The 24,172-nt window shown below is 42.9% G+C and overlaps 1 protein-coding gene across 2 annotated transcripts in view; it reads left to right on the forward strand.

Annotated features, from left to right (window-relative positions):
• Positions 1-24,172, forward strand: part of prkar2aa (protein kinase, cAMP-dependent, regulatory, type II, alpha A) — a 403,140-nt gene that overhangs the window by 21,887 nt on the left and 357,081 nt on the right. Inside the window, exons 6-9 of one of the 2 annotated variants that reach the window (XM_068052116.1) lie at positions 2,759-2,831; positions 5,481-5,590; positions 6,259-6,383; positions 7,902-12,447. In XM_068052116.1, the coding sequence (XP_067908217.1) occupies positions 2,759-2,831; positions 5,481-5,590; positions 6,259-6,383; positions 7,902-7,964 (371 nt within the window). In that variant the 3' untranslated portion in view covers positions 7,965-12,447. Of the gene's footprint in view, positions 1-2,758; positions 2,832-5,480; positions 5,591-6,258; positions 6,384-7,901; positions 12,448-24,172 lie in introns of those variants that run through there. The other variant, XM_068052117.1, reaches the window with a different exon arrangement.

A 24,172-nucleotide genomic window follows, 5' to 3' on the forward strand; every position in this document is an offset into this window, starting at 1 on the left:
CAAACCAGGCGACTTATCTACTCTTAAGTATAGCCAGCCTTTCCAGTACGTCCTTCCTATCAATTTTCACCCATGCGTTACCTCTACGATATCTACTTCTACTGATTTATTTTGTCAGCATCATTCTCCTTCGTAAACACCGATACAAAGTACCGATTGATTATTGCAGCCTTGCCTTGTGCCTCTAAGCATGTATTACCCTTTTGGTCCGTAATAGGCCCCGCTCCATCTCTTACTACCCATTTACTGTTCACATGCCGGTAGAAGATTTTTGGATTTCCTTTTATGTTAACTGGTATTCTGTTCTCATATTCTCTCTTTGCCATTCTTATTTTCCTCCTCTTCCCCTTTCAATTTACTGTATTTGGCCTGGTTCTCGCGTGACGAATTCACTTGATATGAATCATACACTTTTTTTTTTGTTCATATTCTTCTATCTCCCTCATCCACGGAACCCTGGCTTTGGTTCCCTTACCTTTTGCCCTTATTGGAATGTACCCTGAAACATCATCCTTTTAAAGATCACCCTGTCAGTCTTTGGTCCCCTCTCATCCCATTGAAGTTAGCCCTCTTCCAATTTAGAAGTTCTATTTTAGATTGTTCCTTGCTCTTCTCTTTTGCTAATCTAAATGTTATGATACAATGATCACTCTTGATGTGTTTCCAGCAGACACTTGGTCCACTTCATTCCCCAACACTGCTTCCTTCTTAGTTGGACTGAGAGCATACTGGTCAATGAAGTTCTCCTGAATACGTTTCACAAATTCCTTCCCCTCCTTACCTTTTACTCTAACGTTATCCCAATTGATATTTGGGTTATTAAAGTTCCCCACGATCACTACTCCGCAGTTCTTGCATATCTCTGTGATTTCCCTGAAGATTTGCTCCTCTATCTAGCTATTTGGAGACTAATAGAATGGCCACAGTAGCATGATCATACCCTTTTTGCTTCTTAACTCTAACCAAATCAATTCTGTCTTTCTCCCCCTTAATAACACCCTCGCCTTCCAACACTCCAATGTCTTCCCTAATCAGTACTGGTCTGGTAGCTGTGTCTTTCATAATTTGGCCAACTTGGTCATTGGTTTCACTGCTACTGAACCACTCACGAACATTGAAATCCCTGACCCAGAATGTGTTCTGTGCCCATGCTTGCTTCAGTGTTTTTGCTACTGGTGATGGGCTAATGCTTGTAGTGCAAGGCACAATCCAAGATCAAGAAAGATGGTGAGATGAATCAAGAAGTTGTAGTTTAGTGATGACAAGCTTGAGTATTACAAATCTGTACATTTATAGGAAGAAGGGAAGTATGGGGTGTGACACATACCCAGCTTCACCTTGGATTACAAAGAAATAATTTATTTCTATCAAAATATCTAAAACTGCATTGTTCCATCTAAGTTTTGCTTGCTGCAGAAGTCAGTGGCTAAATATTCAACAGCGCCAAGAGACTTAGAGATAATCTGTCTATTTTGCTTTGGAAAGGCATTAATTGCCATATTGTTTACATTTGTTCTGTGAACAGTCCATTTAATCCACAGAGATCTTACTACTGGCAAACAAATGAATCTATCTCTAATAGCTCCTAGTTGAGCTAGAAGAATTTGAAGTGGTTCTTTTGCAAATATTTCCTGTTGGCTGCATACATAATTATCGATCTATTGATTCAAGCTGATCACTTGATTGCTACCTAGGAGACAGATTCTGGGACGTGCAGTCCTGTTGTCTTTGAAACCTCGCTAAGTAATAGTTGTGTGATTTGGTTACAATATGATGCTGGTATGAGAACAGCAAGTGCTGGAAATACTCAACACGTCTGGCAACATCTGTGTAGAGAGAGTTAACATTTCAGGTCTGTGTTTCCTGTCTTGCAAGTGTGAACTTGAAAGGGTATCAAAGGTAGATCTTGGGGAGCATGCTCCCACTCCACAAGTTCTTCTGAGACCATGTGAAAAGGAGATAGAAACTTGGTGAAATCCCACATTTAAGTTATGTTGCGGATGCTGGTAATGTCTATTCATAGTGAGAGATTGAGAGGATTGCATTGGGATGGAGGTAAATGTTTGTATCTGTATAACTGTCTATTGCTAATGCGTATTTTTTTTTCCAAATAAACTTATGTAGTTTTTCATTTCAGCCATAGCCTAAAGTCCAAGAGATGAGGAGGTTTGTGACATGTACGTTAGTTAAGCAAAGTGACCAGGTTTCCATTCTTCCCCTGGATCACACTACACTGACAGACATTGTGCTTGTACAATCACACTTGGGTTTGTGGGGAACAGGAACTCACTTGTGGAAGTGGCCCTTGCCTTGGAGCTTGAGGGTATATGAGTAATTCTTGGGAATGTAGCAACACGTTCTACAGTTTGGAAGTCCCAAGAATAAATACTTTAGAGAAGAAGACATTGGGATGAGTCCTTCAACTCCTTTTTCCACCCTTCACTATCTTTCTTGCCTTTTGCTCTTTATCAATATGGCAAAGGTCATTGTTGCTCTGAACCTGCCTCTGGATTTCAATAGTGAGGATGTAGAAAAGAAGAACTTTATGTACAGCAGGAATGTTTGGAGCTTGCAAGGAACAAGAGAGGACAGTTGAAAGGAGTGATACTAGTATTGATCAAGGTAGTGATGGACAAAGTGGGAAGTTGAAGGGTAAAAATGTGAGTGGAATTGTTAAGATGTTAAGAGTGGTGAGCACTTGTCTTCCTATTTTAGCTGTTTGAATGTTTTGCTAATTTCCAACCATTCTTTTTGTTAGATGTTCCTGCTAGTGGAATGTACTTCATGACGTATGAGTGGCTGAAGTATACACTTACTCCTGCGGGACAGAGGTCAGTAGCTTCATAATGTGTTCACTGAAGGCCAGATTGAATTGTGAGCGTAGCAATCTTACCTATAGGAAAGCAACTCGGGATATTCTTGCTGTGCTTCATTCTTTGTTTGGAAGTAGCTATGCAAAATTCAGTGTTCCTAATGCTTCTGAAGATCAGAGAGAGAAGTGCCATAATGAGTGCAGCACCACAGTGATGGCACTTTTCTCCATGTGCGAGCTCCCTCCATTTGATGAGTTACTGGTGTCTGCTGGCCTGTTGCAGTGGCTACACCTTCGCTTGTCCTTTTCTGACATTTGAACAGTGAATACACTTCAAAAAGTAATTTGAGTGTCTAGTGCTTTGGAATGTTCTGAGGTCGTGAACTATAAGAATATAAGAAATAGGAGTAGGCCCTTCGACCTTGCTCCACCGCTCATTACAATCATGGCTGATCTACCTCAACTTCACCTTCCTGCATTACTCCCATATCGCTTAATTCCCTTAGTATCCAAAAATCTAGCAATCTCTGTCTTGAATATACTCAATGACTATGCATCCACAGCCCTTTGGGCTAGAGAATTCCAAAGATCCATAACCCTCTGGATGAAGAAATTTCTCCTCCTCCTCTGTTATAAATGGCCAACCCCCTTATTGTGAGACTTTAGCTTCTAGTTCTAGATTCCCCAGCCAGGGGAAACATCCCAGCATCTATCCTATCGAGCTCCTTCAGAAGTTTATATGTTTCATTCACCTTTCATTCATCTAAATTCCAGAGTATAGTCCAGTCTACTCAATCTCTCCTTATAGGACCGTCCCCTCATCCCTGGAATCAGTGCAGTGTAGTGAACCTTTGTTGCAGTCCCTCCAAGGCAAGTATACCTTTCCTTATGTAAGGAAACCAAAACTACACATACTATTCCAGGTGTGGTCTCACCAAGGCCCTATACAATTACAGTCACACTTCATTTTATACATCATTTTGTAATGAAGGCTAATATATTTGCTTTCCTTAATTGCTTGCTGTACCTGCATGTTAACTTTCAGTGATTCGTGCAGAAGTACACTCTGGGTCCTCTGAACACCAATATTTCCCAGTCTCTAACCATTTCAAAAAATATTCTACTTTTCTATTTTTTTCTTCCAAGATAACTTCACGTTTTCCCACATGATATTCCGTCTGCCACCTTGTCGCCCACTCATTTAACCTGTCCATATCCTTTTGCAGCCTCCTTTGCATCCTCCTCACAGCTTTCCAACCTAGCTTTGTAGCGTCAGTGGACTTGGATATATTACACTCTGTCCCTTCATCTAAGCTATTGAAATAGATTGTAAATAGCTGGGGCCCAAGCACTGCTCCTTGGATACTCTGTTAGTTATAGCCTGCCAACCTGAAAATGACCTGTTAATTCCTACTTTATTTATTTATTTAGAGATACAGCACTGAAACAGGCCCTTCGGCCCACCACGTCTGTGACGACCAAGAACCACCCATTTATACTAACCCTACAGTAATTCCATATTCCCTACCTACACTAGGGGCAATTTACAATGGCAATTTACCTATCGCCTGCAAGTCTTTGGCAGTGGGAGGAAACCGGAGCACCCGGCGAAAACCCACGCGGTCACAGGGAGAACTTGCAAACTCCACACAGGCAGTACCCAGAATTGAACCCGGGTCCCTGGAGCTGTGAGGCTGCGGTGCTAACCACTGTGCCGCCCCACTGTTTGTTTTCAATCCATTAACCAAACCTCAGTCCATGCTAATATATTACCTTCAATCCCATGAGCCCTAATTTTGTGTAATAACCTCTGTGACACCTTACTGAATGCTTTTTTGAAAATCTAAGTACACTACATTCACTGCTTCCTCCTTATCTACCCTGTTCGTTAAACTAACCGATTGGTCAAACACGATTCCCCTTTCATAAATCCGTGTTGACTCGCCCTAACCATGTTCGAATTCTCTAAATGCCCTTTTCCACATCCCTATGAATAAATAGATTGTAGCATTTTCCCTGCCACAAGCTAGCTTGCCTATAGCTCCCTCCTCTCTCGCTCAGGGGAGGGGGGGAAGGGGGTGTTACGTTTGCTATCTTCCAATCCATGGGGACTGTTGTAGAATCTAGGGAATTCTGGAAGATCAAAACCAATGCACCCATTATCTCTGTAGCTACCTCCTTTTAAAACCCTATGATGCAGGGCATCAGGTCCAGGGATTTGTTGACTAAGTGCCGTTACTTTCTCCAGTACTTTTTCTTTACCACAAATAATCCCTAAGTTCCTCATTTCACTAGATCCTTGGTGAAAGGCATACATGCATGTCTGTTTTTATTTTTTTCCTGCCTTTGAGGGAAGGAGGATAAATTACAGGAAATCTGTGCTGATTTCTTGTCCATTCTATGTTTATGTTGACTGTCATTGAAACTGGTTTTAACTGCATTCCTAAAGAGAGAGTGAAAGTCAACAGGTGAGCTGCCCTGTGCTACTACTGTTAGATATTTAGCAACAACTAGTTATGGATCGGAATAAGCAGAAGCCTGTGGACTGGTGACCAATTCTCTCCTGTGTACTGAAAGAAAGGGAGGACATGGAAATAAAGGCAATGAAGTAGCATGGTTACAGGAATTTAATTCTGTAAATCACTTTTCTTTTCCCCCTCTGCTGTAGTGTGACTGATCTGAGTGTTCCCCGAATCCTGTTTGCTGGTGGAATGGCCGGAATCTTCAACTGGGCGGTTGCAATTCCTCCAGATGTGCTGAAGTCCAGATTCCAGACAGGTCAGTTTATTCTTCTGAAGGTTCTTTTCTCGTCCTTCTAGTGATCTGGCTTGGGGATGAGGGCTGGCCTGGTCTGCAGGGACAGTAAACATATAGGCCAGAGGGTTCTGGGTTCAACTGTTCTCTGACCTTGTCTGCTGTCCGCATAGGGCTGTAATGATCTTATTGAATGGCGGAGCAGGCTCGAGGGGCCGGACGGCCTACTCCTAGTTCTTATGATCTTATATTTGCCCTGAGTGTCTTTAGGCTAGGGATGGCAGGCGTAATCAGCCATGGCTCCTGATCCTAACCATAATGCAGTGGTGCATGTGTGTGTGTACATGGATTTCAGGGTAGAACAGGATTGTGTTTGGCAATGCATGGTCATATCACTTGTTGCCGATCCTCGCCTAAACTCACACATGAAGCACTGAAGGATTGTTGGGACCTGTGCAACTATATGTGACTTTCAGATTGGAGTAAATGGAGGAAATAAAAGGTCCTTTGGTGATTTTGTGTTCTTTAATGGGATCCAGGACATACTATAAGGATATGCAGATAGGGTGAGATGAAGTAATGTGGAGCATAAACACTTGAAATAAACGTTGAGCCGAATGATCTCTTTCTGTGCTGAGCATTCTATGTAATTCTAACAAGTAATCAATATCCTTGTTTCCCTCAACTCCTAGCTCCTGAAGGGATGTATCCCAATGGATTCAGAGATGTTCTCCGAGAGCTGATCAGGGAAGAAGGTATTGGCTCGCTGTACAAAGGTTTCACAGCTGTCATGCTTCGAGCTTTCCCCGCCAATGCGGTAAGGACTAGTAGTGATTATCATTTCGACTGTGCCAAATACTTCCCTCTGATACAACCATGAAGGGAAATGTGCAGCACTTGCACACTGGGGAACATGTATCCTGCTTAACTTTATACCACAATGTTTTTAAGTACCGTATTGTGTTCTGGTTGTTGCGGAATTAGGAATCATTTTAGAAATGTTTGATTGGCTGCGGTCAGTAGATGCACCATAGACAGCAAGATTATCCCAGACCATTTGTTTTAGGTTGGCCTTTGCAATCCTGGGGTGGAGTTTGGAAATTCAGCCAAGATTCCTGCTGTCAATAATTAATTATCCGGTAGCTCCTGATGGAGGTTTGCCGATCTGCATGTCAGTTGAGGATCAGTCTGGACCTCTATTCCCCTCCCGCCCCCAGGCAAAAATGCTTATAGGCACCATCAAAGCTCCTGTCTGAAACATAGCCACTTGGGTGAAATACTGAAAAGCACCAGCAGGAAGTCAATGCTTTCAAGGGTGGGGAAGATTGACTTTTTTTATATAGATTTAAAAAAAGAAAATTTTATTAAATGGGCTCTGACTCATGGCACCATAGAGTAATACGACACCAGATTGGCTCACAAAACATAGGCACAATCAGTTCTCATCCTAAATTGTGCAGTAGGGAGGCATTGAGGATGGACATTTCCCAAATAAAGGGATGGGCAATCAGACAATCACACCAACAGCCAGGAAAAAGCAGAACTGAACCAGACCTGAAAGCAGATGTGTTGCTCATTGTTGATGCCTTTGCCTACATAAAAATAGTAACTATCATCCAAAAGTAATACTGGGGAACTGTTCCCTCTGATGGTGGAATCGGGCATGGGGGACATAATCTTGCAATTAAAGTTAGGCCATTCAGGAGGAAAATCAGAAAGCATTTTTTCACTCAAAGGACCTGAAATCTGGATTGCTGTCCCCCAAAGGCTGTGGGTGCAGGGGGTCAATGGAGCTTTCAATAATGAGATCACTAGATTTCTCTTAGTTATGACCATCAAGCTGTATGAAGCTAAGGCAGGTAAATGGAGTTGAGGTGCACATCAATGATCTATTTCAATAGCAGAGTAGGCTTGAGGGGTTAACTGGCCTCTTCCTGTGGCTATTCTTGAAGACCTCATCCCTAAATTGTGGAAGACAGACTATAAAGGAGAACAATACTCTTGTTGCAGAAACATTTCTCATTAGTGCGTGTTCTGGTAAGCCAGCAAATAGAGAAATCCAACAATCGAGATGCAACAATAGACCACAAGAAATGTGATGGAATCTTGGACACAATCTTAAAGGGGTTTTAGATATTGTTAAGTCATTTGGCCATGATGAAAGTAAGCCAAATTACCAAAAGAAATTGCTCTCTTTTTCTATAAGCTAATGAAGGGTCACTGACCTGAAACGTTAACTCTGCTTCGTGTCTCTCCACAGATGCTACCATACCTGCTGAGTATTTCCAGCGCTTTATTTTTATTATTGCTGACTTTTTTTTTGTTTGTCTTTCAGGCCTGTTTCCTTGGCTTTGAGTTTGCCATGAAGTTTCTGGACTGGATTCTACCTGGAGTGTGAAAGGGAGACCATTTTGAATGTTGAAATTCTGAAATAGCTTACCAGTAGGCTATGACTGTTTTTCAAAATGCTGAATCAGGAATGTGATTTCATTATCTAATAATTGCTGCATTAAAATTTTATCATAGTAATTTTATAAAGAAATATATTTACACTTGCCTTAACTAGGTTCAGCAGATGACTGTTGGTTCCATGTAAAACCTTGGCATTCAGCAAGTTTTGAGCCATAACTTATAAAGAACATTGTATGCTCATTGAGAAGGCAGTTATGGATCTAACTGCATCAAGCTGGTGGAAAAGTGGTTCTTGGTGATGTAGCCTTATTACCTGAGGGCCTTACTTGTACTGATGTCTGCTGTCATTGTGTTGCTGTGGGAAAATTTATCAATATGCGACTAACAGAGAAAAATGTTAGAAGTGCATAGTATCTGAAGGGAAAAGTAGGTACTTATCTTGGGTATAATTTTTAAGGATAAAACAAATGCATTCAAGTTGGATTAACCTGAATTTCCTTTGGCAGAGCTAGCATTGCTTATTTTGGGATATGGATTTTTGACAGCAAGAAAAAGTTAGAGATTTGCACTGGGAGGAATGCTGTGTAGTTGCATTGAGTCTGAGAGATGTGCTGCATCCTTTGCGGACAAGGAAATGAGAGCATTGCTGTCTATGCAACAATTTGTGTGGGCTTCAGTACCTTTACCAAATGGCCCAGTATCTGTACCAGACAGTTCTCTATTATTATTGAATAATTGCAATATTTGTAATTTTCTATTGATTTTAACCACTTTGTTTAAAATTGTGAACGCCATTGTCTCAGTGACTAAACCTACATGTGCTCAACATTAAGATAGTTGAATTTTGATTTAGAATCTTGACATTGGGTCCATTTGGCACTGCAGAAAATTAGAGCTTAGACTGAGCAAAATTCCCTGGGATGTATATTTTGATTGGAAAGAGTTGAGGATAACACAGAGCTGTTGATTAGATGTGAAACTACAGTTTTAGCTATGCAGGAGAGAGTGGAGGCCAGGTGCGTGCTTTCGGGTAGAGCAGGAAATTGTCACCTGTCGTCCATTAATACTGTGCTTGAACGCCTGTGTAACAGGTCACTCCAGCTGTCATCTTTGGTCAGGGACTTTGCCAGGCACAGAGGAAGGCTGAGAATGGCATTAAGCTGGAATGATAAATTTGGAAGACAGCAGAACGATTTGGTGCAAACACAGAATATGCACCCGTTGGCAGTGATAGGTGTGTAAGTTTCTCAAAACTCTGATCCACAGGGCTGGCGTTGCAGTTTTACCTGTTGACCTCCCCTTCTAACGACCGACTGGTACTGCAGCTCGGATAAGTGGGTGCTGCAGTCTTCCAGTGACATCTCTAAAGCTACCAAATCCGCTTACTGAGTTAGACCATTTCAACAAAGGGTAAATTAGAGCTGAGCTTGATTCTGTGCACATCCAGTGTCCACGTGTGTGCATGTTATCCAACAGAGGTTACTGGATAATGACTGAGATCGGGAACTCTGGTTGATCATCTCCTCCCACCCTATGAACAACTGAGGCCAGTTATTCCACTTCTAACTCTGCCATGGCTGGGTTCAGTAAAATCAGTGCTGACCAGAGATCAAGTCTGCAACTTTCCCGATCATGGGCCAGGGCTCCATCAGGCAGTGCATTTAGCAACTGGGCCATAGGGTGGTTAGCTGATGTCTGTCTTATTTAAATGCTAATGTCTGTTTATCTGAGATGGGGGGGAGGGGTTACAAGAGACAAGATAATAGATAGAGGCAGAACTAGGGGCGGCACAGTGGTGCAGTGGTTAGCACCGCAGCCTCACAGCTCCAGTGACCCGGGTTCAATTCTGGGTACTGCCTGTGTGGAGTTTGCAAGTTCTCCCTGTGTCTGCGTGGGTTTCCTCCGGGTGCTCCGGTTTCCTCCCACATGCCAAAGACTTGCAGGTTGATAGGTAAATTGGCCATTATAAAATTGCCCCTAGTATAGGTAGTTGGTAGGGAAATATAGGGACAGAGGATATGGGATTAATGTAGGATTAGTATAAACGGGTGGTTGATGGTCGGTACAGACTCGGTGGGCCAAAGGGCCTGTTTCAGTGCTGTATCTCTAAACTAAACTAGATGTGTTTGAAGGCACCATTTTCTGGCCTTATTTTTACGATGTGCTGTCTTTCTGGTGAAGCTTGTGATGTTTTACTGCGGGGTTGCCAGTATGTGGTGATCTGCTGAATCCTGAATGTGTTTTTAAATTAAGATAAAGCTGCATTCCTTTGGGAAATGCAAGCCTTAAAGCACTTGGGTATATGCCGCCCGCTCTGAGATTTAATTCTCTTTATTCAAATGCATTAATGAAATCATTTGAAACTGTGACACTTGAATGCAATTTTTATGGAACGGTTTCAACTTTTTACTCTGTGCCTTCTATTTTAAGTACCGGCCATAATTTGTAATGATCAGCAGCCTGTGCTTTACACAGGTAGTCAATTGGCATTTCTGGATTGCACTTGATGGACCAAATGATAAAAGGATTTCTTAATTATTGAGAACAAATCCAGATAATTAGCTCTAAACTATTAATATTGGAGGCTAAGGTTAAAACCACTGAAGGAGATGAGCAAAGGAGAGATAAATGGAGGCTAAAGTTCAAACCGTTGTTTTATTTCTCCTCTTCTCCAATCACCTGGACTGGGCTTTCCTTTGCTGGGCCATTGATTTCAAGTCAGATTTCTTCAATGGAATTCCTGGCTTTTGACTGATATTTTGGAAATTGTTCTCTGATTCCATCCATTTGTTTTCATGGAAACCAAATATTAAACTGTTTCCATGAAATAGCAGTGGTCTTGGAAAGAACCATTCCTGTAAAGCAGTTGAGATTGTTTGCATTTTTTGTTTAAAAGAAAAATGCAGTTATCAATGCAGTTAACTCGGCAATGTTAAGGAGCCTTTTTGCCTACAATCCTTACATAGATTTTTCTTTGAAGAGGCAGTATGATTTTAATGCCTTCTGGAGGATCTAATGAACATTACTTCTAAATTGTTCTCAATCTCTTGTGCAGAATTGTAGCTGTTTACAGTCAGCTGATGAACATGATGTTACTCCCTTCTTTTGAAGAGGGGGAAATTGTCTTGCCGCCTCTTTTCCCCCTTGCACTTACACCACTGTGACCAGATGACTTCCTCCCAGGCTATATGTTTGTATTAAAGCAAAATACTGCAGATGCTGGAAATCTGAAACACAAGCAAGAAATGCTGGAAATACTGGTTAGGTAGCATCTGTGGAGAGAGAAGCAGAGTTAACGTTTCAGGTCAGTGACCCTTCATCAGAACTCGGGGTCACTGACCTGAAACGTTAACTGTCCTCTCTCTGCAGCTGCTGCCAGACCTGCTGAGTATTTCCAGCATTTCTTGTGTATATGGTTGTATAGTTGGCTATTGTAAGATGCCTGATAGTAGTCTGGGCCCTTTGCCCTCTATGTTTCTCACCTAGCTGGTGCAGTGCCTGACCTTTGCTCTGCTTTAGAATTCTGGTGAATAGCAAAACTGTGTCCAGCCACCAGGTGGTGAAATGCATAACAATGGAATCGTATATAATTTAACACTGACTAATGGCTGAACATCCCTTCCAGCTGAACAGGTCTCGTATGAACTGGGTTCAGATTGTTATTTACAAATAAGAGCCCATAGTGCAAAACTGCCCTTATTTGAGTACTTGATTGCCTGTTTGACTTGGGCTTCGGTCCTGAGGGAGTGGCACACTGTCTGAGGTGTCATCATTCAGATAAGATGTTAAACTGAGGCCCTGTCTGCCTTCTCAGGTCATAGCCATAGAGTTATTGTGGCATAGATGGAGGCCATTCGTCCCATTGAGTCCATGCTGGTGTATGTAAAAGATTCCAATGGCGCTTTTTGAAGAAGTGTATGTGAGTTCTACCTGCTGCATATTTTATCCCTCAGTTACCATCACTACAACAGATTATTTGGTCGTGTATCTCATTACTGTTTCGGAGACCTTGTGTGCATTTCCTACATTACAACAGTGATTACACTTCAAATGTGCTTTGGGATCTTCGGAAATCATGAAAGGTGCTATGTAAATGCAATTTATTTTAACTGACCAGGTACCTGTAAATAGATTTTTTTTTTGTTTGTTTTTGTGTGGGGCGAGGGATTTTATCAATCACTTTTAATGTTTTATAATTGAAACAATGTGACAGAATTGTGCTATTATCTGTATGAATCTGCTGTAACACATCTATGTTTAATCTTTGGATTTAAGTTACCACCATGTTCAAGAGGCCTACCTAGAATTGGAATTTGGAATTGCCAGTTTTAAAAGCCAGTGCAGATCAGCAGGATGCTTTTGTTGAGAAACTAATTACCTCACCTATACTGAATTAATAAGTCAATAATCTGTGTCCCTGTTTAATATCCTGTTTCACATCCAAATAAACCTGGTTTCAATGCATCAAATGTGCATGTTTTGATTCCTTTAAAATCTTTATGGTAACTGACTGGAAAAACACACGTCGGTAGAGTTTCTGTTTGCTTGTTACAAAGGATATTGTAATCTCCCTGTAGTGGGTGCATGCCACTTGGCCTGTGCATCAGAGGTCTTGGGCACAAGTTGGCAAGAGCCCACAAGTGCAGAGAGAAGTGACTGAAGTTTAACCAGCTCAAGCCTTGCAGCTTACCATCACAGAGCAATGGCATACTTCTCACTGTTTATCCAGCTGGGACAGCACTGCTTTGTCAGGGTTATCTGGTGATGAGTTGTAAAAAATTAAAGCCCCCACTTCCAGTATGACCCATCCAGACCCATTGCGAAGCTAGAATTAACAGCGTTCTGAAGGACTGCACACCTATCTCTCACTTTATTGATCTAATGCCAACTTCTCATCTCTACAAATGCCATCTTGGAACCAATAAAACACCAGCTCCATACCCCAATGAAGGCCATCTTCCATGTCTTTACTCTTGGATAGATATTTTTGATCAATATTTCTGTTTATACCTAGCAGTTGTACTATTTTGTTTAGATGTTCATAATCTGGATATGGACATTTTTAGGAGTTCCTCGTCTTCGTGTCTGACAATACATAGTTTGATTATGCATGCATGTGGAAAAGAGGGGACAGAAACAGGCTAGCTGGTCCTATCCAGATAGCATGCAGCCTTTGTGTACATTCAACCCCACCCAACCCAAATCCCAGCATTACAATCTCCTCAGAGATCATGTTTACCAGTCTCGTAAAAGGTTGCATGTTGCAACCATTACCATTCCTCCACCCACCCGCCACCGAAAGCAGAGTCAAATGCTGCCAGTTGCTTTTGTATCACCTCCCTGATTGTATGTCTTCGGGTACTGTATCAAAACAGTAACATAACAACCCAGAGAGGGTGATTTCAAATCCCATGATGACAAATCTGGTAATTCAGGAGCTGGTTGCAAAAAGTGACCAAGAAAGCTATTAGATTAAAGGAGAAACCCAACTAGTTCACTGGTGTTCTTGAGGGAAGGGTGGGTACCAGCCACCTCTACCCAGTCAGGCCTACACGTGACTCCAATCCCATTTTACATGGTTGATTCTTAATGCCCTCAGGGCAACTTGCCAGCATTGCCCATATCCCAAAGCACACTTCTGCTCCACCCTTCCCCACCCTAACCAGCATGTTTCTCATTTATCTTTCTTGCACATCTCCCTAGTATACTTCACATCACTTAGGCATTTAAAACAAATTATATGATCAGGCTTGAAGTATTTGGACAGTGCTGGATGCCATTTCATCACAAACCAGTGCAGAAGTCCTCAGGGTGTTATGCATGCATGCAAGTACTACTCTCATGCTCTAGTTTCCTACATGCACGAATGACATTGCTGCAGGATCCTGGCTATGTGACCCATACTGACCTTTTGTTAGTGAGCACTGACACTCGCTGCAATACAAGAAGCATTGAGAGTCAGTGCAAAATGCATGAAGGACTTCCTTTTACATGGAGAGACTAAAGCTGCGGTTATTGTCCTGAGTGCAGAGAAGATTAAGGAGATTTTATACAGGTTTTCAAAATTATATGGCTTTTTTTTTAACAGTAAATAAGGAGAAACTCTGCACTGGTGGGAGGGTCAGTAGCCAGCGGAGACAGATTTAAAAGAACCAAGAGGGAAATTATGAGCTTTTTTAATTCGGCAAGTTATGATCAGGAAAGCACTGTCTGAACAGGTGGTGGAAGCAGATTCAGTAACTTCCAAAATGGAATTGGATAGATCCATAAAAATAAAAAATTTGAAGAGCAACAGGGAAAGAGCAGGAGAGTGGAATTAATTGGATATTAGCACAGTAGTGATGGGCTGAAAGGCCTCTTTCTGAGTCATATGATTCCATGAACTTCTGCATTTCCATTTTTGGCAATAACTTTTTTTTTACCCAAATCAATTTGTTTTTTGTGGAATTTGGCATGTGTCCATGTCTGTAGGGTAAGGAAATGTGCAGCTGTCTTAGAATAGAGGGAAAAGGCATCAATGGAACCAAGAGAGCAAATTCTGGCGAATGTCAGGTAACGGTAAAAGGGAGAAGAGAACTCGCACATTGTAAAGATACAAATGCTATTTCTTTTTAAGTTGGCTATTTCAAACAACAAGTGCCATGAAATTGCAGCAACTCCCAGTGCTTCAAGGTGATACGGGGCCAATGAACACAAACTCTAACATGTGCACGTAGCAGAACTGAGATTCTGTGCCAACAACAGAATAGGAAGAGGCTGTGCTACAAAAACTAATTGTTGCCAGTGTATGGTGATACTTGACCATAACCACAAATTCACCCATCACCCTGCGTGCTTACAGTCTTACTTGTCTTAGACAGTCCCTCGGAAAGAAGGATGACTTACTTCCGCGCTGATTCAGTGCATGTTAAGATGGCTGACCAGTCGGATGCATGATCCACAGACTCTACCACATGTGGAGTAGGTGGTAGTTGAAGGATTGAGCAGATGAGTTGCTTGGGGGATTGTGTGCTCCTTTCTTTGCCCGGAGTTGGCCTCTGTGTGCTCCAATCGAAGTCTCTCTAGGTACTTGGTGCCTTCCCGAATGCTCCTCCTCTGTTTTGGGCAGTCCTGGGCCAGGGATTTCAATGAATTAGTGGGTATGTTGGATCTCATCAGGAATGCTTTAAGGACATCCCTAAAGTATTTCCTCTATCCTCTGGGAGTCTCTTGCCACGACGAAGTTCGGAGTAAAGCAGTTGTTTTGGGATCCTGGTGTCAGGTTTACGAATGATATGACCCACCCCGCAAAGCTAGTTTTGTGTGATTAACCCCTCAATGCTGGGAATGTTGGCTTGGGAGAAGGTGCTGACATTCGGCTATTCTGCCGACAAAACGAGGATTTTGCGGAGACAGCGTTGATGGTATTTCTCCATTGCCTTGAAGTACCTGCTGTAGATTGTCCAAGTCTCCAAAGCATATAGAAGTACAGGATCACTGCTGTCCGGTAAACTTTGACTTTAGTCCAGGTATGAGGTTCTGGATCTCAAATACTCATTTCCTCAGTCGGCCAAAGGCTGAACTGGAAGATTGGAAGCAATGGTGGATTTTGTCATCTGTGATCAGGAAAAACTGTTCCCATTAACTAATGGTAGAAGGATTCGGATGCAGATTGAAAGTTCTGGACAAGAGATGCAAGGGAATATGCAGAAGCACATTTTTAGTGCATTCCGTTTCTCAGTCACATGACCCTGAAGAGTACAAAATGGAATTAATTTGTTTTTAAAAAGGAACAAACATTTAAAGTTTTCCACACAAACATTTTAGACTGGCTAGCATTTTATTTAGGAAAGATACTTTATTTGGTGAAGCTCTCTTGATTTCCTGGACTCCTTTCCTTGGCCTGGCCCTCCTCACTGGAGAGGAGAGGGCTGCACGTCAGGAAGGGTTGCCAACTCTGGCTGGACGTATTGCTGGAGGTTTCATCACATGACTGTTAGGACTACCTGGTGCAGCGTGCGTGGTTCACACTTTTCAACTACCCACCTGACTGCAGCAAGTGTATTTGTATTAGAGTTTAGCCCCTCGGTGGTTTATTTTTCAAACAACCAGACAGCAATAAGCTTTCTTGTAGGTTTTAAAAACAAAAAGTCAATTGCTTATTGATCAATATGCCTCAGCCTGAAATTGTCACAACTGCACCAGCTCACGCAGACACGCACACACACACAGAAGAGACAGATAAAGAAGCGAAAAAAGATAACGTTTAGTGGGGGGGAAGGTTACAATAAACCTATTGAATTTTCTTGGAAATCAAGTTTTCGATGGATGCAGGCCTGCGATGAGTGTAGATTTCTCTGTTAGTTGAAGGTTTTGTTGAAAACGGTGGGTTACTTCTAGCTTTCACTGCTGTATAATGTAGATGTAGGATTCTGCAGTTGGGCTGGCATGCTTTCTGGTTGTCCGGAACACAAGCTGTTAGGATGCTGCTTCTCTGTTTTTCTGTCTCTGTGTCGCTGTCTTTTATTAAGGTAAAGCTGTTACTCTCACCTCCTGTTAGGAGACGTTCTGGTTTCTTCCCCATGGTGATTGCACAAAGGCCCAGGACACGGCTACTTCACACGTCCTTTGTTTCAGAAGAAGACATTCAATTGGGGAATGTTTGAGGGTGGGTGTGGGATGTGCTCAAATGACACCTCCTGGCTTTGAAGGTTTGTCCTTTGTCTTTGCCGGAGAGTTTCAATACACAATAGACTAATCCCTTTTTCTTTGGTGGCCATTTTGGATCATTGTTTACTTTTTTAAAATAAAGGTTCATTTTTTAAAGACAAAGTCCATTTTTTCATAACCCTTCAGTGTTAGGCCATGATTGTTGTATCATCATACTTCTGGTATGAGTGACGTGACCATCTGCCGCCAACCCTCCTGCCCCCAAGCTCCTGCCATTGGTTGTCCAACATGACCATCCTCACACAAACCTACCTTCCCAGGCCAATTGTCAAGAAAAATGATTTTTTTGTTACCCGACTGGACGATTGTTGCCTGTCAAACAACCTGTCTTCCCAATATTAAACAAAAATGCACATTTTTTTCAAAAAACACAATTATTTTTAATGGCCCTATGATTTTTCTCCTGGGTTTCTTCTCACAGCAGTATCCTCAAGATTAGCCTATAATTCCTGGAGATTCCAGGGCAGTCCTGGAGGGTTGGTAATCCTAATGCTGGGGGAGATATTTAGGATTCACTTCCCAATTAGACATCTCTTCAACCCTCCAGGATCTCTATGCTCCTCTAATTCTGGTCTCTTGAGCGTCCTCGATTTTAATCGGTCCACTATTTGTCAACCCACCTTCAGCTGCCTAAACTCTAAACTATGAAATTCCCTCCTTAAAACACTCTATTTCTCCACCTTGCTTTCCTCATTTAAGACACTCCCTAAAACCTATCTCTTTGACCAGGCTTTTGGTCATCTGACCTAATATCTCCTTATGTGGCTCGGTGTCACATCTTGTTTTATAATGCTCCTGTAAAGCACCTTGGGACATTTTATTACATTAACAGTGCTAGATAAATACAGGTTGTTGTTGTTGACCATAGCTGGGAAGGGACAGCTAGGAACATGTGCATCTTGGACATGCTAAGAGTTTCGTAAAATTATCTCCTGTTAGAGAAGCTTTCGGTAGCAGAGATTGAGAGACCCTAAGCTGCACAATTTACTTTCACGGGCACCATTCAGCTGTGCAGTCCAACACTGTAATGGCTGGGCTCCCAATACAACCTGGGGGAAAGGCTCATTAAACTCTGATACTTGTCACAGCCACAAGGCTGCAGGCCTGTGACTGATACGCATGGCTTTATTTGGAATTTGAACCAACTCCAGGTTCTTTTGAATCAGGAATTCTAACCTTTGAGTTCATTAGTGCCACTAGATGCCAGTAAAGACCCACAAAAAATACTAACGCAGGCGATTTCCCAGCCTCAAAAATGCAAAGATGCAAATAAGATCCAGGTGAACAAATGGGGTATTTTCCTATTAAGTCATGCCAACACTTGCAAGTTTGCCAGTAGAATCATAGAATGGTTACAGCACAGAAGGAGGCCATTCGGCCTATCATGTCTGTGCCGGCTCTCTGCAAGAGCAAATGAACTAGTCCCACTCTCCCACCTTTTTCCCATAGCTCTGTAAATTTTTTCTCATCAGGTAATTATCCAATTCTGTTTTGAAAGCCTCACAGCTCCAGCGACCTGGGTTCAATTCCGGGTACTGCCTGTGTGGAGTTTGCAAGTTCTCCCTGTGTCTGCGTGGGTTTCCTCTGGGTGCTCCGGTTTCCTCCCACATGCCAAAGACTTGCAGGTTGATAGGTAAATTGGCCAGTAGCAATTGCCCCAAGTATAGGTAGGTGGTAGGGAAATATAGGGACAGGTGGGGATGTGGTAGGAATATGGAATTAGTGTAGGATTAGTATAAATGGGTGGTTGATGGTCGGCACAGACTCGGTGGGCTGAAGGGCCTGTTTCAGTGCTGTATCTCTAAAACTAAAAACTAATTGAACCACACTCTTAAGCAGTGCATTCCAAATCCTGGTTGCGTTCCATGCACCCACCACCCTCTGCGTAAAGAACTTTCCACGCATATCCCCCCTAAACTTTTCCCCTTTCACTTTGAACTCGTGACCCCTAGTAATTGAAACCCCCACTCTGGGAAAAAGCCTCTTGCTATCCACCCTGTCTATACCTCTCATGATTTTGTACACCTCAATCAGGTCCCCCCTCAACCTCCGTCTTTCTAATGAAAATAATCCTAATCTGCTCAACCTCTCTTCATAGCTAGCGCCCTCCATACCAGGCAACATCCTGGTGAACCTCCTCTGCACCCTCTCCAAAGCATCCACATCCTTTTGATAATGTGGCGACCAGAACTGTACGCAGTATTCCAAATGTGGCCGAACCAAAGTCCTATACAACTGTAACATGACCTGCCAACTCTTGTACTCAATGCCCCGTCCGATGAAGGAAAGCATGCCGTATGCCTTCTTGACCACTCTATTTACCTGCGTTGCCACCTTCAGGGAACAGTGGACCTGAACACCCAAATCTCTCTGGACATCAATTTTCCCCAGGTCCTTTCCATTTACTCTATAGTTCACTCTTGAATTGGATCTTCCAAAATGCATCACCTCGCATTTGCCCTGATTGAACTCCATCTGCCATTTCTCTGCCCAACTCTCCAGTCTATTTATATTCTGCTGTATTCTCTGACAGTCCCCTTCACTATCTGCTACTCCACCAATCTTAGTGTCGTCTGCAAACTTGCTAATCAGACCACCTATACTTTCCTCCAAATCATTTATGTATATCACAAACAACAGTAGTCCCAGCACGGATCCCTGTGGAACACCACTGGTCACACGTCTCCATTCTGAGAAACTCCCTTCCACTGCTACTCTCTGTCTCCTGTTGCCCAGCCAGTTCTTTATCCATCTAGCTAGTACACCCTGGACCCCATGCGACTTCACTTTCTCCATCAGCCTACCATGGGGAACCTTATCAAACGCCTTACTGAAGTCCATGTATATGACATCTACAGCCCTTCCCTCATCAATCAACTTTGTCACTTCCTCAAAGAATTCTATTAAATTGGTAAGACATGACCTTCCCTGCACAAAACCATGTTGCCTATCACTGATAAGCCCATTTTCTTCCAAATGGGAATAGATCCTATCCCTCAGTATCTTCTCCAGCAGCTTCCCTACCACTGACGTCAGGCTCACCGGTCTATAATTACCTGGATTATCCCTGCTACCCTTCTTAAACAAGGGGACAACATTAGCAATTCTCCAGTCCTCTGGGACCTCACCCGTGTTTAAGGATGCTGCAAAGATATCTGTTAAGGCCCCAGCTATTTCCTCTCTCGCTTCCCTGAGTAACCTGGGATAGATCCCATCCGGACCTGGCGACTTGTCCACCTTAATGCCTTTTAGAATACCCAACACTTCCTCCCTCCTTATGCCGACTTGACCTAGAGTAATCAAACATCTGTTCCTAACCTCAACATCCTTCATGTCCCTCTCCTCGGTGAATACCGATGCAAAGTACTCGTTTAGAATCTCACCCATTTTCTCTGACCACGCATAACTTTCCTCCTTTGTCCTTGAGTGGGCCAATCCTTTCTCTCGTTACCCTCTTGCTCCTTATATATGAATAAAAGGCTTTGGGATTTTCCTTAACCCTGTTTGCTAAAGATATTTCATGACCCCTTTTAGCCCTCTTAATTCCTCGGTTCAGATTGGTCCTACATTCCCGATATTCTTTCAAAGCTTCGTCTTTTTTCAGCCACCTTGACCTTATGTATGCTTCCTTTTTCCTCTTAGCTAATCTCACAATTTCACCTGTCATCCATGGTTCCCTAATCTTGCCCTTTCTATCCCTCATTTTCACAGGAACATGTCTCTCCTGCACGCTAATCAACCTCTCTTTAAAAGCCTCCCACATATCACATGTGGATTTACCTTCAAACAGCTGCTCCCAATCTACATTCCCCAGCTCCTGCCGAATTTTGGTATAGTTGGCCTTCCCCCAATTTAGCACTCTTCCTTTAGGACCACTCTCGTCTTTGTCCATGAGTATTCCAAAACTTAGGGAATTGTGATCACTATTCCCAAAGTAGTCCCCTACTGAAACTTCAACCACCTGGCCGGGCTCATTCCCCAACACCAGGTCCAGTATGGCCCCTTCCCGAGTTGCACTATTTAAATACTGCTCTAGAAAACCATCCTGGATGCTCCTGACAAATTCTGCTCCATCCAGACCTCTAACACTAAGTGAATCCCAGTCAATGTTGGGAAAATTAAAATCTCCTATTACCACCACCCTGTTGCTCCTACATCTTTCCATAATCTGTTTACATATTTGTACCTCTATCTCACGCTCGCTGTTGGGAGGCCTGTAGTACAGCCCCAACATTGTTACCGCACCCTTCCTATTTCTGAGTTCTGCCCATATTGCCTCACTGCTCGAGTCCTCCATAGTGCCCTCCTTACAGACAATGTCCCAGACACCACCATCTCCATCCCTGGGTATGTCCTGATCCATGGGCAGGACAGACCCAGCAGAGGTGGCGGTACAGTTGGGAGGGAGTTTCCCTGGGAGTCCTCAACATCGACTCCAGATCCCATGAAGTCTCATGGCATCAGGTCAAACATGGGCAAAGAAACTTCCAGCTGATTACTACCTACTGCCCTCCCACAGCTGATGAATCAGTGCTCCTCCATGTTGAACACCACTTGGAGGAAGCACTGAGGGTTGCAAGGGCGCAGCATGTACTCTGGATAGGGGACTTCAATGTCCATCACCAAGAGTGGCTCGGTAGCACCACTACTGACTGAGCTGGCCAAGTCCTAAAGGACTGGGTCTGCAGCAGGTGGTAAGGGAACCAACAAGAAGGAAAACATACATGACCTTGTCTTCAGGGGACATCTGATGAACCCATCTGGTTCACTGATATCCTTTAGGGAAGGAAATCTGCCGTCCTTACCTGGTCTGGCCGATATGTGACCCCAGACCCACAGCAATGTGGTTGACTCTTAAAAGAAAAATGCCCTCTGAAATGGCCAAGCAAATTAGTGCCAAGGGCAAATTAGGGATGGGCAATAAATGCTGGTCTAGCCAGCGGCGCCCACATCCCATGAATGAATAAAATAAAACCTTCCTCTGGGGATCCCCACTATATACCTTCCTCCAGTCTGTTTACCACTACTCTCTGTTTCCTGTTTCTCAACCCACTTCATATCCATGCTGCCACTGCCCCCTTTATTCCATGGACTTCAATTTTGCTAACAAGCCTGTTGTATGGCACTTTATCTAATGCCTTTTGAAAGTCCATTTACATCACATCAATTGCATTACCCTAATCAACGCTCTCTGTTACATTATCTAAACAAGATTTGTTCTCAACAAATCTGTGCTCTCTTTCTTTAATTAATTAATCCACATGTGTCCAAGTGACTGTTAATTTTGTCCCAGATCATCATTTCTAAAAGTTTTCCCACCCCTGAGGTTAAACTGACTGGCCTGTATTTGCTGGGCTTATCCTTACACCCTTTTTTGAACAAGGATGTAATATTTGCAATACTCCAGTCCTCTGACACCACCCCTGTACCTAAGGAAGATTGAAAGATTATGGCCAATGCCTCTGCAATTTACACCCACACTTCCCTCAGTATTCTCGGATGCATCTCATCTGGTCCTGATGACCTATCAACTTTAAGTACAGCCAGCCTATCTAATATATCCTCTCTTTATCAATTTTTAGTCCATCCAGTGTCTCAACTACCTCCTCTTTCACCATGCATTGAGCAGCATCTTCTTCCTTGGTAAAGACAGATACAAAGTACTCATTCCGTACCTCAGCCATGCCCCTGTCTTTTTCCCTTTTTGGTCCCTAATCAGTCCACTCCTCCTTTACCACCCTTTTACTATTTATATGCCTGTACAAGACTTTAGGATTCCCTTTTATGTTAACTGCCAGTCTCTTATCATACTCTCTCCTTTTTTCACATTTCATTTTGATTTCTGCTCTGAACTTTCTATATTCAGCTTGGTTTTCAATTATATTATGCACCTGACATCTGTCAAATGTTCCCTTTTTCTGCTTCATCTTACCCTCTATCTCTTTTGTTATCCAAGGAGCTCTGACTTTGTTTGTCCTACCTTTCCCCCTCATGGGAATGTATGATTGGATAGGCTAGGGTTGTTTTCCCTGGAACTGAGGAGGCTGAGGGGTGACTTGATTGAGGTGTACAAAATTATGAGGGGCCTAAATAGAGTAGACAGAAAGGACCTGTTTCCCCTGGCGGGGAGGCCAATTACCAGGGGGCACAGATTTAAGGTGATTGGTAGAAGGATTAGAGCGGGCATGAGGGGAAACTTTTTCACCTAGTGGGTGGTGGGTGTCTGGAATTCACTGCCAGGAATGGTGGTGGAGGCAGAGACCCTCAATTCTTTTAAAAGGTACTTGGACATGTATCTGAAGTGCTGTAATCTGCAGGGCGATGGACCAGGTGCTGGAAGGTGGGATTAGTTTGGGTGGATAGTTTATTCAGCTGGCGCAGACACGATGGGCTGAATGGCTTTCTTCTGTGCTGTACTTTTTCTTTGGTTCTAACTGTACCCAAGCTATTTCCCCTTTAAAGGCAGCCCATTGTTCAATTACAGTTTTGCCTGCCAATCTTTGATTTCAATTTACCTGCGACAGATCCGTTCTCACCCCATTGATGTTGGCCCTCTCCCAATTCATTAAGTTTACTCTGGATTTCTCTTTGTCCTTTTCCATTGGAAACCTAAACCTTATGATGCTATGCCCCCCTACTGACACTTGATCCACTTGTCCCACCTCATTCCCCAGAAGCAAATCCAGCAATGCCTCATTCCTCGTTGGGCCAGAAATATGCTGATCTAGAACATGCTCCTAGGCACACTTCATAAACTCTTCCCCTCTCTGCCCTTTTTACTATTACCATCCCAGTTTATATTTGGATAATTAAAGACCCCCATTATAACTACTCTATAATTCTTGCACCTCCCTATAATTTCCTTGCAAATTTGTTCCTCTATATCTTTCCCACTGGTGGGTGGCTTATAGTCTACACCCAACAGTGTAATGGCACCTTGACCCCTCTAGGACATCTTCTCTCCCCAGCACTATAATGTTCACCCTAATCAATGTTGCTACCCCTCCTCCTTTCTTTCCTATCTTTCCTGAATATCTTGTATCCAGGAGCATTTAGTATCCAGTCCTGCCCTTTTTTGAGCCAGGTTTCCCTTATCGCCATGACATTATGTATTTTATCAGATGTCTTACGTTTACTTGTTAATAAGATAATACAAGTTGAGTTGCCATGGAGTTGCTTACCAAGAAAATTCTAAAAAGAAGTCTTTTTGTTCTTGTAATGATCCCATTGCTTCTGTCTCTGTGGTCCTATTTTCTTGTCTGTCTCCCTCTTTCTGCGTCTCACATTTTTTCCTTTGTTCATGTTTTCAAATTAATCCCTCGTTATTTCTCTCCAACTCTCATCTTCTAACACCTGTCTCTGTTCATTTCAGCTTACCTCACACTCTCTCTAAATACCTCTTCTAAGATATTCCTTTACTCATTTATTCAGTTCACGTCTTACCTTTCTGAAAGGCCATTAGGCCATGCTGCAAGGTGGCAGCCA

The sequence above is a fragment of the Heterodontus francisci genome, chromosome 19 (genome assembly GCF_036365525.1).
Source record: "Heterodontus francisci isolate sHetFra1 chromosome 19, sHetFra1.hap1, whole genome shotgun sequence".
NCBI classification, from domain to species: domain Eukaryota; kingdom Metazoa; phylum Chordata; class Chondrichthyes; order Heterodontiformes; family Heterodontidae; genus Heterodontus; species Heterodontus francisci.